At 37.7% G+C, this 12316-nt stretch overlaps 1 protein-coding gene and 1 long non-coding RNA gene across 2 annotated transcripts in view; one reads left to right on the top strand and one right to left on the bottom strand.

Moving 5' to 3' along the window:
* Positions 1-603: 603 nt before the first annotated feature.
* Positions 604-7913, bottom strand: tbx3b (T-box transcription factor 3b). Its single transcript, XM_022666259.2, has 7 exons — positions 7408-7913; positions 4829-5096; positions 4378-4524; positions 3289-3365; positions 3009-3136; positions 1735-2300; positions 604-1404 (listed from the first exon to the last, which is right to left on the bottom strand). Exons 1-7 carry the CDS (start codon positions 7626-7628, stop codon positions 1219-1221), a joined length of 1593 nt encoding a protein of 530 aa, XP_022521980.2. The 5' UTR covers positions 7629-7913; the 3' UTR covers positions 604-1218.
* LOC125786751 (uncharacterized) overlaps positions 3624-12316 on the top strand; it is a 112886-nt gene continuing 104193 nt past the window's right edge. Inside the window, exon 1 of the long non-coding RNA XR_007428804.1 lies at positions 3624-3795. This is a non-coding gene — a long non-coding RNA (uncharacterized LOC125786751). The remainder of the gene's footprint in view (positions 3796-12316) is intronic.

The raw sequence follows: 12316 nt of genomic DNA on the forward strand, positions 1-12316 counted from the left end.
TTAAAGCTTTAATAAAGTTTATATTTATTGTATTCTTTTGTTGTTTGTCTCTTTTTTTATGGTGTGGTTTTGTTGAATTTGCTGTAAAATCACTCTTTAATAAACAACCAAAACCAGAGCTTTTTCCACTTTACAGCTTTAAAACATTCAGCTGTTTATTTTAATTTCTCAGGGTTTAATAAAAGCTCTTTATCTGATTAATAAATGCATTAATAAATGAATGAAGTAGGTGGTGTAGTGGATAACACCACAGTTCTCTCTGTGGAAGATCAGGGTTTGATTTTCTTGCTGGGAATTGAAACTGACAGCAGTATAAGTCTGTGGGTAAAACTCATAACTCTACATTCAGCAGCCGGTGCAGCCTGATTCACATCTACAGACTCTAGATAAGATCATCAGATACAAAACTTCATTTATTACTTATTATTAATCTTATATCATATCGTCCAGCGCTGGTGGATGTTCTCTTGAGAGTAAAAAAAGGAATAATCTGTGTTTTCTGTTGTGTGATCTTGATTTAAAGGGGATGTAAAGAAGGGTAACTTAGTCAAAAAAGGACCAAAATTACTGCAGTTTAATAAATTAAGTAATTGTAATTAGGTAATACTGTATGCAGAAATAAAGTAAAGTTTACTAAAAGAAAGGATTGATTCAGTAAAAATAAAGTAAGTAAAGTTTACTAAAAGAAAGGATTGACTGAAGTTCAGTTCACTTATTTACTCTGTGTAACATTTAAGTCTTGAAACCGAGTTGAAGTTACTTATCTAAATTTAATTGATCTAAAATTAAATTTACTTAGAAAAAGCAAATGCAGAAAGTTGTGAAACTTTACTCATAATTTTTTCAGTGTAGAGTTCAATCCCACATGATAAATGTGTTTAAATCCTAAATCAGGGGGCAAAAAATGTGATCAGGACATCCCTAGTGACTAAAAACAAAGGGTTTATTGTTAACATATATTTTTTAACTTAGTCTTTAATGTCATTCACTTCAGAATTTCATTTCATTGTTAAAAAAAACAAAACATATATAATCTGGACTTGCTGAGTGCAGATGGATCTGAACTTTTTTTTCTGTGATTTTAAAGCAGAAATAATAGTAAAAGGAAATTTGTACAGCAGCATGTTTGCGTCACGCCCTGCTGTGTGTGCGTACTGTCGCAGTCCTGAAAGCAGCCGTGTGTTTCTGAGTGTAATTCAGTTCAGCACTCAGCACCGTTCAGGTGGAGCGGGGAGTGGTCGACCGGTGGCCCCTGCTGGCCCCTGGACCCGCGGGGCTCCCAGTAAGCCGGAGGGGTGGTAGCGGGTAGGGGGCGCCGCGGGGCCAGGGCCGCACTGCTGCTGGAACAGCTGCTGCTATCACATTCATGTAGTTGTACGGGTAGTAGTGAGAGATGATGAGACCCTGTGGGGAAAAAAAATTGAATAATTAATTACAAGGTGTGTCGTGATGCTCATTGTTATCTTACACCCTGCCAACAGTATATTTTTACTCAATCTGCCTGCGCTATTAAAATAGCATTGGAGTTTACAATATATCTACATAATATCTGATGGGCGTGACTGTCTGGAAGTAAGGTGTGTTCAGGTTAATTTCTGGTGTATTGCTAACTTAGCAGCACTATATTATCTAAACAATGCACATTGTGTTTACATCAACAACAAACAGAATAAAGAATAAAATAACATTGCTGTTAAATATAAACTTTAATACGCTGTTTGATTAAACAGGTACCTGAGCCGCAGGTCCGATCTGCTGGAGCCGCAGCACCTCCTGGGTCAGAGCCCCCCGGCCCCCGGCCTCCCCCTCCCCCCAGCCGCTCAGCCACGGGGCCAGGGGGGCCAGGGGCCCGGCGGCCAGCAGCGGGGGAACGCTCCTCACCAGGTGATAATGCCCCTGCCCGGGCAGGAGCCCGCCCACCAGCTGCTGAGCCACCGAGCCGGGCGGAGGTGGGCAGCAGCGGTGTGTGTGAGTGTGTGTGTGTGTGTCTGGGTGGAGGGTCAGTCTGTGGTACTCGGGGTCCAGCGGACCACCAGGGACGTGTGTGAGGCCCGGGGTCTGCTCGCACTCCTCACTGCCGATGCTGGGGGGGTCAGGGAGATCACTGGGGTGGTTACTGGGGTGTTGAGGGTGGTCTCTGTGATGTTGAGGGTGGTGCTCAGGGGGTTGATGTGTAGAGTGTGGGGGTGGGGGGTCCGTGGGCTCGTCGGGGGTCTCCAGGCTGGTGGTGGAGATCTCTGCAGCCTGAGCGATCGGCCCAGAGTGTCCTCCGTCATTGTCACTGTCACTCTCACACACACCTGAAACAATATTATGTGTAGTTTCGTTAATGGAAATTAGTTTTCTTGTTGATTTAGAACACTTTTTATCATGTTTAGGAATAAAAAATATTTTGTTGGATTTATTTTTATATAGATTTGATATAAAGATAGTAGCATTCTCATATTTTTCCTTTACTGGAACATATAGAAATAGCAATGTTTCCATTGTAGATTATGTTAGAACTATAATAATAATAATAATAATAATAATAATTATTATTATTATTATTATTATTATTATTATTATTATTATTATTATAATAACAATAATAATAAACAATTGTTTGCCTACATACAGTCCAAATAACTCTCTTCTAATACTCACAGAATAAGTCAGAAATAAAAAGAAATCGAAATTAGTATAATTAATAATAAGTGGTAATATTAGTTAGGCATAATATGTATTATTATTATTATAGAAAACAATAAAAAATATGAACATTATATATTTTAAGAAGTTAAACATAGGTGGGTTGATTTAGTAGAGTTATTATTTTGTACAAATAAAGTTACTACAAATAAAGTCAAATAAATACAAAATACCAAATCATGTGTAATAAGAATTATTACATGATGAAATGTTATTGTTATTGAGATATAAAATGTATGATTATTATTAATAATAACATTTACAATAAGTGTGTAGTTATAGTTATGTAGTTATAGACAGTGTTGGAGGCTGAGTACCTTTATGGGTGGAGGTGGCAACGGTGGGCTCCTGCAGGAGATAGGGCGAGGGGTCAGAGGATGAGTCGTCTGAAGATCCGCTCTCTATCTTCTGCTCTTCTGTGATCTTCATCTGCACCACCGACTTCCTGACCAACACACGGACCAGCACATCATACAGATGCTCAGAACACTGTGCAGTAGTGTGTGTGTGTATATATATAAGTGTGTGTGTGTGTGTGTGTGTGTGTGTGTGTATTTGATCTATTGTAAACTGATCTGTGAGGATTTTAATAGATACCGTTTCTCTCTCCTGCCGTTCCCCGTGTCCCGGAACCCTTTAGCAAACGGGTTATTGTCGATTTTCAGCTGCGTTATCTAGAACATAGATCAGGGAGACACGTGACATCAGAGATCTGTTTATAGGTTTATGTTTGAGTAAAAAGAACATTATTGTTTTATTCTATAAACTAAAGACAACATTTTTCCCATTTATTTACAGAAAATGAGAAATGGCTGAAAAAAAAGATGCAGAGCTTTCAGACCTCAAATTATGCAAAGAAAGAAAACAAGTTCATACTCATAAAGTTTTAAGAGTTCAGAAATCAATATTTGGTGGAATAACCCTAGTGGGTTTTAATCACAGTTTTTTTCATGCATCTTGGCATTATGTTCTCCTCCACCAGTCTTACACACTGATTTTGGATAACTTTATGCTGCTTTACTCCTGGTATAAAAATTCAAGCAGTTCAGTTTGGTGGTTTGATGGCTTGTGATCATCCGTCTTCCTCTTGATTATATTCCAGAGGTTTTTCAATAAGGTAAAATCAAAGAAACTCATCATTTTAAGGTGGTGTCTTATTTTTGTCCAGAGCTGTATGTCAATAGATATATTGTTACAATGACCTTCATAAAACATTAAAGAGGCACTAAACCCTAAACAATATATTTCTTCTATTAATAGCTGAATCTCAGGTTCAACTGTGCTATAGGTGAGCATGATGTTTCCGTGTACTTTGGTATGCAGACACATCACAATATGCAGATCAGTCAATTAAAAATATCGTCCTCCTGCTAACTTCCAAAGATCTTGCATTAACTGCTCAGCCCAATCAGCTCTCCCTTCCGCCCCGCCCCTAAACCCATACATCATTCAGGGCACACCACTTAATTTTTTTTTGCATTTTTCAAATTTGAGCTAAGGGTGGAGTCTATAAGCTGAATTAAAGATACACCTGACTATAAGTAAAACATAGCAAATGAAGTAAGGAAATTCGTGTTGTAACTTTGCTGCTTTGTGCATTTTTTTCACCCCATAATTTTCTCCAGGGCACTAGAAAACTAGTTTAACTCGATTAGTAATCTGTATAAACTGTAGTAAAGTCTGGACCTTGTCGTTCTGGTAGGCGGTGACGGCCATGAACTGGGTCTCGGGGAAGACGTAGGTTTTGAAGGTGCTGTAGGGGAGCTGCAGGACGTCGTTAGCCCGGACGATGTGCAGCCGGGGCTGATACTTATGCATGGAGTTCAGGATGGTCTACAACAGAACCAACAAGACCACAAACATCAGAAACACAAAGCTAAAGAAGTGCTAAGAACAAACTCTAAGAATCTGGTGCACAATATATTGTAAAAAAAAAAAAAAAAAAAAAAAAATAATAATAATACAGCTAGAGCAACAGGTTTAGTCGTTCAGTTTGGTCAGTCTAACTTATACAATAACAAATGGAAGGATTCTATCAAAAGTTTATATTTTAATGTAGATTTCTGTTATTTCAGTGTATTAAAGGCAACAGTATATTAGTCTATATGATAAATATTAAATGAAAGGATGAACTCACGAATCCGTGCTGGTCAGAGATGTTGTTGGTGAGTTTCAGTTTGTTAAAGTTGACGGTTTTGGACATCCACTGCTCTCCGGTGGCCGGGCTGTCCGGGTGGATGTACATCCGCTTGGGCATCTCGGGGTCGGCTTTCCCCGCCACCATCCAGCGCGAGCCGTGAAACTTATACCTGCAGTCATCCGCCGCCACCACGTCCATGAGCAGCACGTACCGAGCCTTCCTATCAAACCCCGCACAGCGCACCTTCAGCGCGGGGAACATCCGCCTGTAGCGCGCGCACACACACACTTACAGATCAGTTACTGCACTTTTAATACACACTCAGATTCACTTAAATTCACTCAAATACTCTCAAATACTCTCAAATTCACTTAAATACACTCAAATACACCAATTACACTCAAATACACCAAATAAACTTAAATACACCAAATGTCTCATATACACCAAATACGCTCAAATACACTCAAATTCAACAATTACACTCAAAGATACTCAAATACACCAGTTACACTCAAATACGCTCAAATACACCAAATAAACTTAAATACACCAAATGGCTCATATACACCAAAGACGCTCAAATACACTCAAATGTAACAATTACACTCAAAGATACTCAAATACACCAGTTACACTTAAATACACTCAAATACTCTCAAATACACTTAAATACTCTCTAATTCACCCTCTTAAACACACTCAAATACACCAATTACACAAAAATACACTCAAATACAACCATCAAATACACTCAAATACAACCATACATCAAATACACTCAAATACATCAAATACACTTGAATACACTCAAATACACCAAATACACTCAAATACTTCAAATACATTGTACATTTTAGTGACACACTTAAATAGGCATAATTATTAGGATTTAATCTGGGGATATAACTTTATGCCTAATTCAATATTTTTTTACAAGGCATGATATTATGATAAATAAATATATCATATATTAAAACATATATTAAAATACTCTGAACATACTAGTTTAAACAGTATTGGGACATATGCCACTATTGAGATTATGCACATAACTTTGGTGGCAGACATGATTTAAACTAGACATACTTATTAGGATTAATAAATATGAACTATATTAAGACTAAAAAGCACCCAATACACTGGACATATTAGTTTAGAAAATATTACTAGTATTGACATTGTGTATGTTGCTTTGGTGGAAAAAATGTATTTTAACTAGGCATAATCATTACGAAAGTTAAATATACCGCACATTGAGACTGAAATACACTGAATACACTAAATATGCTGGTTAGGTAAATATTTGGACAGTTACTGTGCCAGTATTAACATTGTGAATATGGCTTTGATGCAAAATTTTGAGCCACATTTAATTTTAACTAGGCCTAATTATTGGGATAAATCAACATACAGTATATTAAGATATAAATATAAGACTAAAATAAGTATTGGGACGGTTAATGTTCCAGTATTGAGCCTAAAAGTGTCTATTAGTGATAAAATAATTAAACTATGTATTATTATAATTATTAGGACGAATAAATGTGTTTAAAGTTTAGTTATAATATTGTATTTGATTCTACTTTACATCTCTCTGTTGCTGTTGATTGTTGTATCAATCAACCCCCAAATTCAGCAACCAATCAGCATTATAAAACTTATATCATCATTCATGATGCACTGAAATAGTTTTAGGATCTAACTAAAAAAGAAAAAAAAAATCAATAAACTTAAAACTTTTTTTCGTAACCGATTACCAATAATCTAAGACATTTTCATATAATATCAAAAATTCATGTAATATTTTAAAGTACAGTGTCCTTAGCAAATAACTATACATATTATACTTATATGTTCATAAGATTTTCCTGAACTTATAAAAATATATTTTATTTAAAAAATATTTTTCACAATTACATACTACATTGGTTTTAGTTAGAAATATTTAACTAATATAATTTCCAACATCTCAAACAGAACACAAAATATATTATAATATATATATATATATATATATATATATATTTTTGTTATATCAATTGCTTTGCATAAACGTAATGTGAATAATTTTATTTTATTATTGTTCGCTAGTTGAAATATTGTTAAAACATTATTAAACATGATTTATAAATGTTTGTCTCAACCCGATTCATATTAATCAAAATAAGCTCTAATTCATGCAAACATACAAATGTATACACAAATACATTTTTGAATGATTAAACAATTAACAAACATAACATTCTTACTGTAACTGGAAAAATCCATATTTGTATGTATATATGTGTATATGTTTTTAGCCTTATTGAACCCAATACATTGTTTATGATGCTCTGAAATAGTTTTAGGTTTTAATTTCTCCAGTTTCTTCATGCTTTGAGTCATTTCTAACTGTGCGTCTCTCAACAGCGTCCTGCGTAAAGTTGTGCCTAAAGACAGATCTTTGCGCGCGGCATTAAAGCATTTTTTTTTTTCAAGTCTAATCTTAATTCTGCTGTAAAAAAAATATTAAGTAAAAACTTATAAATGAGCAAAAGCAGAAAAAAGAAGCACGAGCGCTTCCCTGATCCTACCTGCCGGATTTGGTGATGACCATTTCAGTACCGATCTCGTGGAAGCGCGTCCAGAGCTCAGCGCCCTCGAGCTGCACCACGGGCTCGTCCTGCGGCGGGGAGGCGGGGAGCTGGACGGGGCTCTCGAGCTGCTCCAGCACTGAGAAGACCGCCGGGTGCGCGTGAGGGTGCGGGGCACCTAGAACTGCCCCTATGGAGAAATCCGGAGGGTGGTACGCCATGGAGTGTATATGTCTAAGTGTGTGTGTGTTTGGGCTGCCGATTGTTTGGTATTTAAGTAGCCTAATTATGCCATTTCTACGTGCGCAGCGTCCTCACATCTCCACGTGCAGCAGTTATCTTGTCATGCCCTGTAGGGGAGGATAATAACGTAGGGGTCCTCGTGGGTCCTCGTCGCGCGCGCGCTCCTGCTGAACATTGTTTTCAGCTTATAGAAATGAAAAGAACAGAAGAATAAGGAGAGAGAGCGCGTGCAGTGTGCAGATCAGAGCCCTCCCGCGCGCTTTAAACTATCAGGACTCTTTCTGATTGGTTTTACGCACACACCCGGAGCGCGTGCACTTCTGCAGGGCGGGGCTACACACGGTAAACACTCACATGGTAAGGTGGAGGAGACAGAGCGAGCGAAGGAGACTGGAACTTCAGGAAGTCTAAAATTCACTTCAGTTTGAGATTTTCAGCATTGCAAGTTCAACCTAATAAATTCAATCAAAAATATGTATTAGCTCTAATTTTTGCAAATATGCGTGTATAATTATGTATAATACGTTTTTTTGTATGATAAAAAAAACAATTAATTGACTACTAAGAAATGCATATTTATATAAGTATTTTTATACATTTGTATTTTTGCATAAATAAGAGCTTATAGATATTTCTGAAAAAAAAACAACCAATATTGGTCTTAATTTAACAAATGTAACATTCTTACAAATATAAAAATTCATATTTATACACATGTGTATATGCATGTGTTTACATGATGTAACAAAAATATTAGCCTTATTGAAAAGATGATAACCAGGTGAATTACTCTTGTTGTTCCACCTACTGGCTCAATTAATTGTAATTTATATAATTTTTAATTGTAAATTATTGTTGTGAGAGGCAAATAAATTCAGAAATTAATTAAACAATTAAAGTTTTAAAATGTATTAAATAAAAATATATGAATTCAATCTAAGCAATTTAAATAAAATCAAATCCATTTAATTAAAAAAATCATAATAATATTAAGACAATGGATGTTTAGACATTAAAGAAAACAATTAACAAAACAATTAACATGCAAAATACATTGTTTATTTTCTATAGAGGAAAATAAAATTGATTGGAGAAGCAATGAAATTCGTTCACACTTTACCTTTCAAAACATACTGAAAGTGTGAAAAATAAAAATGTCATTAATTCAAATTCTGAAAATGATATATTTTTATTCTATATATTTTTTATGACATTTATGTTTAGATGTAGCTGTAATATGTGTTTATTGATAAACTGTGAAAGACAGCATCAGCCAGTGATTGACAGACTGTAGATACAGTACATTAAACTATACTGACCCCACTGATTAGCTGTTTATGGAAATAACCCTGAGTTACTCCTCCCACTGTCCTCCCACAGCTCCTCCCATAATCAATCCCCATCCCAGCCTTTAACTACTGGATACCAGTAACACCAACCAGCAACACCATAAACCATACCTGCCAGAGAGCAGCGAGGAACTCAGAGCCCTTCTGAGCTTTTACAGCTTAAAGACTGACATTTGAATTATATTTATGTGATATTTTATAAACTTTAAATATTTAATGATGTAATTTCTAAATTAAAAATGTAAAATTGATTATTTTTAGATTTTATTTTTTAGAAAAATCAGATCCATAGATTAAAATTGATTTAAAGTTTCGCTGACTTTTAAAACTCAATGTAATATAACATTTATTGCTGCGTATCTCTGCTGAGAAGCGCAGAAGTGCTGTGCCATCAAAATAACAATCCGCCCAATTCAGAGCACACCTGCCTCTTAAAGAGAATGACAAATGCCATTGATGACTTGTCTATAGATCACTAAAATGTCAACAGTGTTGCCAAAAATTTGCATGGTTGTTAATAGGTTGATTGGTGGTTGCTAAGGTGTTGGTATAGTACAGCTGTTAGTTGTCAAGGTGCCGCTGGGCAGTTGCAAAGGTGTTGTTATGGCATAGGCACTGGATGCTAAGGTATTTCTTGATGGTTACTGGCATGTTATGTTGGTGGCTAAAGTGTTGCTAGGCATTTGCTAAAGTGTTTTTTTATGGCATAGGCACTGGCTGCTAAGGTGTTGGTTGGTGGTTGCTTGCAAGTTGGTGGCTAAGATGTAGCAAGGAGGTTGCTAAGGTGTTGCTAGGTGGTTGCTAAGGTGTTGCTCTGGCACAGGCATTGGCTGTTAAGGTCAGGTGTTTCTTGATAGTTACTTGCATGTTATGTTGGTGGCTAAAGTGTTGCTAGGCAGTTGCTGAAGTGTTGTTATGGCATAGGCACTAGCTGCTAAGGTGTTGGTTGGTGGTTGCTTGCAAGTTGGTGGCTAAAATGTAGCAAGGAGGTTGCTAAGGTGTTGATAGGTGGTTGCTAAGATGTTGTTATAGCATAGGCATTGGCTGCTAAGGTGTTTATTGATGGTAACTTGCATGTTATGTTGGTGGCTAAAGTGTTGCTAGGTGGATGCTAAAGTGTTGTTATGGCATAGGCACTGGCTGCTAAGGTGTTGGTTGGTGGTTGCTTGCAAGTTGGTGGCTAAAATGTAGCAAGGAGGTTGCTAAGGTGTTAATAGGTGGTTGCTAATATGTTGTTATGGCATAGGCATTGGGTGCTAAGGTGAAGCTAGAAAAATAGGGGTTTTACAGTTAAAAATATATTTATGTTTTAGTTTTTGGGGTAAAAATTAATGCACACATTTCAGTCTGTTCATATTGGAGAATTTTGGCCAAAATTTTCTTCAAATGCTTACTGTACTACGAATACTATTGGACTTATTTAACAGCTGTTTACACCCATAATATTCCAGATCAGGACAGGGTCTTGATATCTTAAAAACGTAAGTAAAAAGTATCAGCCCCAAAATTTGGCAGAATAAAAATAATAAAGAGGTTAAAAGTAAAACTACTGCAATCACACTAATTAATAAAGTCCTGGAAACAAAACAACCCCAACAAACAACAACACCAATGAAATTTAGATCCATTTTTCATCAAATTTCATAGCATTTGATAGGAAAATGAATTTTTCCCACCAAGAGAACTGCTGATTTTATAAGATTAAATATTTCAGAATGATCCAGAGCTGCTTTCTTAAGGTCAGAGCTATGACACTTTCATCTTCAGTTGACTGAAGCCACACTAGCCACCATTTTATCTCCTCCAACACTCCAGAACTGCGCAGGACTGAACACTGGGGAGCTGTTACATGACATTAGGCTGACGAACGTCCTCCAGATCTACAAGCTGACCTGGCACCACTTTCCCATGTATTAGACGCTGAAAGTGAGAGCCCTCAGGGCAGGTCCAGGATCAGTGGGTACCCTGGCATCATCCAGCCCACGCCTCCGCCTCTGTGACGGGCAGAAACCATGGCATGAGGGGAGGAGTGGTGGGGACCTTCTAGAGCCCAACTATGCCTGTGATTGCCCAGGCCGGGATTAGGCGGCGTGTTGGGTTACAGCGTTTTATTGCGATGGAGCTTGGCAGGGTGGTGCAGTGCTCCGTGGTGGATGGGGAACGCCGCAGTGGAAAACGCTCTCTGAGTGAGAGGAGCAGGTTCAGAACACAAAGCCTCACCACTTGCCGTAAAGATCCGCGCCGCTTCCATGTCCATTGCGTCAACGTGGTGTTTCATCACCCTCCTGCTCATCTCTCTGGGGTGTCTCCTTCCTAACAAAGCCATTCATCCCACCGATCACCCGAATCTCAGATACCAACCTTAGATCTTCTGTACAGTTGCTCTAAAGACAATCGCCAGAAGATTGTGTAGTCATCATGGTGTATTCAACTGGGGAATCCCATAGCTGTCAGTTGTCCCAGGCTGTCTAGTCTTCATTTCTCCATTCAGGATAAAAAATTTTGGACTCACCTTCTCATTCAACGCGTTTTCTTTATTTTTTAATTACTATTTACATTGTAGAGTTTCATTGAAGGCATCAAAACTATGAATGATCACATGTGGAGTTTTATGTACTTAACAAACAAAAAATGAGCTGTCCTCCACAGACACCAGACCTGAACTCAATCCAGATGGTTTGGGGTGAGCTGGAACACAGAGTGAAGAAGGCAAAGGGGAAACAAGTGCTAATAAACACCTCTAGGAACTCCTTCCTTCCTTCAAGACTGTTGGAAAACTTTTCATTTCAGGTGGCCACCTCTTGAAGCTCATTGAGAGAATGATGCCAAGAGTGTGCAAAGCAGTAATCAGAGCAAAGGGTGGCTATTTTGAAAAAACTAGAATATAACATTTTTATTTTCAGTTATTTCACCAGCAGTTCAGCGTACGTTTTCTGAGAGGCCGGCTCAACGGCGTCACCTTTCTGTTGTCGGATTTTTTGGGGGGGACTGTATTAAGTGTGAAATGCCTGCCAGCGTATTGCTCTGTTAGCCATAGAGCTCCAGCAGCAAAAGAGGTATCCATTTACATATGGGCTCTCAAACCTGCCACTCAACCCTCCACTCCTGGTGCCAGAGATTTACCTCTATTCAAGACCAGCTTTAGGCTCAAAGGTGGAGCGATCAGAGGCAAGCACTGCATTAACCTACGTCTCCCATGGGGGGATGTACGTTTAACGTACAGAACTTCGGGATTTCATTTCAAGCAAGTACTTTAGATGAATGAGTATCTCAAGCACCAGGTTTACTTTACCTGTCTTGTGCCAACCTTACACCTA

This window comes from Astyanax mexicanus, chromosome 22, assembly GCF_023375975.1.
Source record: "Astyanax mexicanus isolate ESR-SI-001 chromosome 22, AstMex3_surface, whole genome shotgun sequence".
NCBI lineage: Eukaryota > Metazoa > Chordata > Actinopteri > Characiformes > Acestrorhamphidae > Astyanax > Astyanax mexicanus.

Coding starts and splice junctions, on each gene's coding strand:
- tbx3b (XM_022666259.2), bottom strand. CDS start 7,628: ATGGCGTACCACCCTCCGGATTTCTCCATAGGGGCAGTTCTAGGTGCC. Junction 3,137..3,288: donor AACGGCAGGAGAGAGAAACG/GTATCTATTAAA, acceptor TGTGTTGGTCAG/GAAGTCGGTGGTGCAGATGA. Junction 2,301..3,008: donor TGCCACCTCCACCCATAAAG/GTACTCAGCCTC, acceptor ATATTGTTTCAG/GTGTGTGTGAGAGTGACAGT.